The sequence below is a fragment of the Lathyrus oleraceus genome, chromosome 6 (genome assembly GCF_024323335.1).
Source record: "Lathyrus oleraceus cultivar Zhongwan6 chromosome 6, CAAS_Psat_ZW6_1.0, whole genome shotgun sequence".
NCBI lineage: Eukaryota > Viridiplantae > Streptophyta > Magnoliopsida > Fabales > Fabaceae > Lathyrus > Lathyrus oleraceus.
The window spans coordinates 345650680-345656727 of record NC_066584.1 but is presented as its reverse complement, the minus strand read 5'-3'; the positions used below and the strand labels follow the sequence as shown (position 1 = coordinate 345656727).

General features: G+C 31.4%; 1 protein-coding gene across 1 annotated transcript; it reads right to left on the bottom strand.

Annotated features, from left to right (window-relative positions):
• Positions 1 to 308: 308 nt before the first annotated feature.
• On the bottom strand, positions 309 to 3478 carry LOC127093045 (cytochrome P450 709B2). The gene is made up of 5 exons (XM_051031942.1): positions 3175 to 3478; positions 2871 to 3094; positions 1603 to 1856; positions 1073 to 1436; positions 309 to 988 (listed from the first exon to the last, which is right to left on the bottom strand). The coding sequence occupies exons 1-5, from the start codon at positions 3440 to 3442 to the stop codon at positions 557 to 559; spliced, it is 1542 nt and encodes a 513-aa protein (XP_050887899.1). The 5' UTR covers positions 3443 to 3478; the 3' UTR covers positions 309 to 556.
• Between the last annotated feature and the right edge of the window lie 2570 nt (positions 3479 to 6048).

Genomic DNA, 6048 nt, shown 5'->3' with positions numbered 1-6048 from the left:
TCTTTTTTAGTGCTTCCTGTGCGCGTTTCTTTTCTCGAGAGTTTTATCGACTATTTCCCCTCGCCTCTCAGATAGAAGTGCATAAATAAAATTTGGTGACAATTCTTCTGATATTTCCATCCCTTTGGTATTTTTTACTTAGAAGTCTCGATACCTCCTTATCGCGCGAAACCTCGGTAGCGACAGTTTTGAAGTAAAATAAAAGCAATTACTAAAATATGCTAAACAACTTTAAAATTAACTTTTCCATTCATTACATTGATTTCTAATTACATTAACCAATCACATATTTATAACATAGACATAAACCAATTACCCAGTATCTAGATCCTTCTAAAGATAGTGACTCACCATCATTAATTCTCATGGATTTAAAGAACGTGAGCTTAGACCATTACACTTTCTCACACACACGCGCACGCCAGTTGGAATTTATTCAAATAGAAGATAGCTATAATATAGGATGGAATATCATAATTTATTATTCATCACAATATTTAATAGCCAATACAGATATAGAAACATTTTCTTAGCATGAAATGAAGAAGCAATGAACTTATAGCTGCAATGGTTTTACAATGATGGGAAGACCATGTTGTGGCTGCACAGTAAGGTTCTTAACAGGTGCATGTTGATAGTCAGGAGAAAGAGACCAAGAAAACCTCTGAAGAATTAAAGCCATCACTGTTTTAGCTTCCATCATTGAAAATTTTTGACCAATGCAATTTCTTGGACCCATCGAAAACGGAAGTAGTGCATTTGGGTGTTTTGCAGCCTTAGATGCTCCATTTATGAATCTCATTGGATTGAAGTCATTTGAATCTTCACCCCAGTATTCTTTACTTCTATGAATCATTGTAATTGGGATCATGAGGCCTGTTCCTCTTGGGATCATCAAATCTCCTAGTTTCATATCTTTTGAAGCCATTCTCTCTAATTCTATTGCAGGACAATACAACCTCAATGCTTCGAGCAACACCATATTCACCTTCAAAAAATTTATCTATCAAATGAGTAATATTTTTATATATAATCTAGAAATCTAAGAATGAAGAATTTAGAATACTATTACCATTTTTAACTTTGATAGCATGTCTGGATCAGGAATTTCCATGCCACAAATCTGCATGACTTCTTGTCTAAGTTTCTCTTGCCAATCTTTATGCAAACTCAACAAAAAGACAGTCCAAACAAGTAAGTTTGAAGTGGTTTCATGACCAGCAAAAAAAAATGTCTTGCACTCTTCCATGATTTCATTCATGTTCAACTTATTAGGACCATCATTTTTGGTATCCATCATTATGCCCAGTAGATCATCTCCATAAAAGGAGCTATCTGACTGAGAATTCAACCTACTTTCAATAATGCATTGTAGTGATTTCTTAATTTTCCTATCAAGCTTCCATATCTCCAAATTTGTCCTAGTAGGAATATATCTGCATTAACAACCCAAAACCATAATTTTTACATTGCAACAAGAAAAATGCTAGCAACTAAACAATCGATATAGGTGAAATTCACGAAGGTTAGTTCAACGTGAATTTCATCTATTATATTGAGTTAGATTGCTAAGAATGAGTAGATATAAAAGAGTGAATATACTGAATGCCAGGAATGAAAACGTCAGAACTTGAAGCAGCAATAAGATGTTGAAGCTTTGTTTGTGCATTAAAGGCTTCTTTTCCATGAGCAAAGCTAGTACCGAAGGATGTGTGAGCTATTATATCAGATGTTAGTTCTCGAAATGCTTCACACATCTCTATTGTCAATGATTTGTTCTTTGCATAAATGGCTAATTGCCTCTTCCATTCATCTAGCATAGAAATGGTACATGCTGCCATTCTACTTATCATACCCTGTCATATTTATATATATGGCATCAAATTTTTGCATTGAGTATTGCGAAAAAATTTAGAGCAAAAAATCCAAAGCTATGTGTGATAAAAAAGAAACAATCCTTTTGATCGATCATACCTCTTATTCCTTACCTTTCGTCATTAGAAATAACCACTCCTTAATTACAAGATGATTCTACCGTATATATATATATATATATATATATATATATATATATATATATATATATATATATATATATATATATATATAATGAAAAAATAATAAAATTGAAAATAAGAGAAAATTGAAATTCTAGAAGAAGAAGAACATGTTGTTGTATAAAAGTATATTAATTAATTAGTGTAAAAGTATATTTATATATTAATTAATTAATGTAAAAGTATATTTCCCGTGTTTGATCAGTATTTAATTGCATGTTGACTTAACAAGAGTGAATGATTGAGTTCATGTGTCGAATATTCTTACGCTTTAAGTAATTTCACACCTCTCATATTATCTATGTTTTAGATTATAACTCTTTTATTTAACTGCAAAGAAAATTTAGTTAATAAAGCTTACTATATATAAAATATGGTATGTCATAACTAATGTAATTTAATTGATGTGAGGTGGGTGAGAGAGTTACTCAACTTATTTGAGTTAGTTGAATTAATGATTAAAGGAGTTGGAGGTTTAGAGTTTCATTAATACCAAATACGTAAGTATAATATTAACTTTTTACAATTTTCAGTAAGAAATAACAGTGTATTTGAATAAATAATTTTAATGATAGAAAACTTTAAAAATAAAGAGAAAAAATGTAAATTTATTTTAAAATTAATTTATTTTAATTAAATTCATGTGGTGGTGATAATGAAGGAGCGAGAAAAATTTATTTTTCTTTTTTAATTAATATAAAAATTATTATTGATTGTAAAGTTAGGTGTCATGTTTGTTTCTGTGCAAAATTTTTGCCACTCCTAGATAAATAATAGTTAGAAAAAAAAGTAAACTTAGGGGTTAGTTTAGACCTTGAGTTTATCCATGGAGAAAGCAGGATTGAGTATTCTTCTGTGCTTAACCCAATCCACTCCTGTCACTAGAAGTAACCCATTTCCCATCAATGTTATTATTGAAGGCCTTACTTTTGGTTTTTCATAGAAACCAAATTTATCGGATAAAATCTCCTTCACCAGCTCTGCATCAGTTATGGAAATTCTAGGTTCGGTTCCATACCAATACAGAAATCTCTCTCCTGCAACATGAAAAACTAATTAAGAATAATCATCATGGGATTTTTAAGAGTTAAATATAGAAGAGAAATTAGTTAATGACCATATAAGGAGGACCATATGTGGTAGTGAGGAAGAACCCTTTGAGTAATATCATGCGAGTGTTTATCCATAATCATTTGTCTTGCATCCTTCATCATTATTTTCATATCATGAAGAGAACCATGAAGAAACGAGTAACATGGTGGCCCCGTCACTCCTTGCTTTCGAAAGTGCTTTCTCACTGCATATGGCCTCCAAAACAGAATTACACATACTCTCCAAATCATAATAGTGGAAATCACCATGGCTGTAGCAATTAGATATCCCATTTTTGTGACTTTGTGTCTGTGAAAAAGATAGAGAAAGAGTTCCTAGATTTTTAATAGGAGATTGGTTAAAGAATTGTTGAAAGAAGTTGTTTATATAGATGTTCAATGGTAGTATGGAAAACACTCTTGGTTTCTATAGTTAAAAAGTAGGGGGGCCATTTATTTATTTCCTCTGGTTCATGTTTTTATTTTCATTAATAAAACAAATATGAGATAAGAAATAATGGAAAATATTTCAAAATATAAATTTATTGAATATTTTTAAAAATTAAAAAAGAAAGTAGAATTTTAGTAATGGTTGTCATATGAGCAAAAAAAATAATAATTTAAACTTTATAAAAACTAAAATTATAAAATACATATTGGGACGGATTTGGGGTGGGTATTAGTGTTCTCATTACCTGATTCGTCCGCATTTTTATATTAGGTGAAAATCCAAACTCAGTTAAATCAGATTTTTTCTATCAAATATGGGACGGATACAAGTGGGTATCCGCGGATATGAGTTATGTTGTCATGCGTACCTATTGAGACTAATATTGATAACTTGTTTTGGATCCTGCACCTCACTTCCAAAGTAATAGGACATGAAAACAATAAGTGTTCTAAACTTTCTTCAATTTTAAACCAAAACACACAAATACTTTCATTTAAATTCAAAGTCATTCCTCTTTTCTAATGTTCAGTTTTTTTGGTAACCTATTCAACATAACTCTCCACCCAAAGATTTTGGCTTTTGAGGGGATTGATGCCTTCCAGACTCTTTGAATTGTGTGTAGGATATCATCTTTTTGAGTACATGATTCGGCATTACTCATCAGACTAACTGAGTACATGGTTCTGCATTGCACTTCTTGAGTACAATGTAGAGGGAAATTTTGAAGATGAACTCAAGTCAAATTGCATCATTGGGTACGCATTGTGTGTAGGATATCATCTTCTTGAATACATGCTTTTGCATTGCACGTCTTGAGGAAAATTGCCATCTACACATCAAATTTACTTAAGTTCATCTTTAAAATTTCTCCTAGGAGTAATATCTCTTAATATTTCCATCAAAGTTACAAATTATTATTATATCTCAGATTAAATGATTGGCTATGGTATGTTGATTGTCCATTTCCACTCATCGCCATTCCATTCCCTCATTTCCTCCACTTTAGCTTCTTTATCATGTACAATTTGAAACAAGTTTGGAAATACTTTTCAATGGTTGTGCCCTCAACCATCTCTTATTCACGAAATCCATTATATTACATTTAATAACTAACTTTAACGATAGGTTTTCAGGAAACTTGTTCAAGTTTCTCACCCACTTGGTTCCTTGAAGCTCAAAGTCTCTCCATCATATTGATTTTTGGTCTTTTCTTATATTGAACTTTCTACCTCCTATGCACCAATCACTATAATCATACCTCTATTTTATTAAGGCTCTACAAATTTCTTATTCATACTTTAATACCCCCCCCCCCTAACACCCTAAACCCCTAAATATGATTTATAAAATAGTGCGGGAAATATGAAGATCTCAATCAGGGTGTCATATTAACAACTTCCATTTTATCATTAAAAGGAAGAAATTCAAAAACATAACATTAACAAATTAATTTTAAAATAACTTAAATTAATAAGACATAACAAGGTAGTTTATTTAACACAACTTAAAAATGTAGCAAAACTCAATCTGATATTACAATATTAGAGTGACACCAAATACAAAACTAAACAGTCGACAAAGGTACAACAAACATAAATAAAACAAACTAGGGAAGAGAACAACTACGCCATCCTCGATAACCGATATCTAATCATTCTTCATCCTCAATATGAAAATCACCTGTATAAAATACAACCGTATGGAACATAGATATAAGAAAGGGGTGATAATACATTCATATATGATAATAATGCATAAAATAGAAAGGATAGTTCAAATATCAAACACATCCAATCAACACAATATACTACATATAAATCATTATGCAATGTATATTTCCTCTACTCCCATGCATCTGGTACCATCGTACAACCCTGGACCTAAGTCCTACAACGCTGGATATCGGAGTTATGTTACTGAGAAATCCTCAATATGGAACCGAAGTCCTACAACACTAGATCAAAGTCCTAAGTTATTTTCCAATATATATGATGCATGATGCTACAAATAAATGAAAACAATCACAATCCGAACCCCATACTGCCATTATAAACTATGCATTACAACACTGAACTGATGTCCTTCAACACTTAACTGAAGTCCTACAACATTGGATCGAAGTCCTACAACACCGGTTCCTCTCTAAACCCAAAACTCAGCATACCTGAACACTTTTCATCACAACTCAACAAAATAATCAAAACATATTAGTTTCTCATCAATACTCATCAACAACATCAAAACTGCAGCGAAAAATCATGTTTTCCTACTATACATACATCATATTTGAATCATTATCTAAAATATCAAACGGAGTTGGAACCAAGAAAATGAATATGTTCCGGAAATTTTGGAGAGTCTGTTTTAAGAATAGCATTTTTATTTTAGGATTTAATACACCAATCGATTCATTTTAATCAAACCATAAGAACGGTTACTTGCATCGGGC

Excerpts from the sequence above, each read along its gene's own strand:
- LOC127093045 (XM_051031942.1), bottom strand. The coding sequence starts at position 3,442 with ATGGGATATCTAATTGCTACAGCCATGGTGATTTCCACTATTATGATT. Across the intron at positions 1,857-2,870 it reads TCTCCATGGATAAACTCAAG|GGTATGATAAGTAGAATGGC; the intron begins GTCTAAACTAAC and ends TAAATATGACAG. Across the intron at positions 989-1,072 it reads TGCTATCAAAGTTAAAAATG|GTGAATATGGTGTTGCTCGA; the intron begins GTAATAGTATTC and ends AATTTTTTGAAG.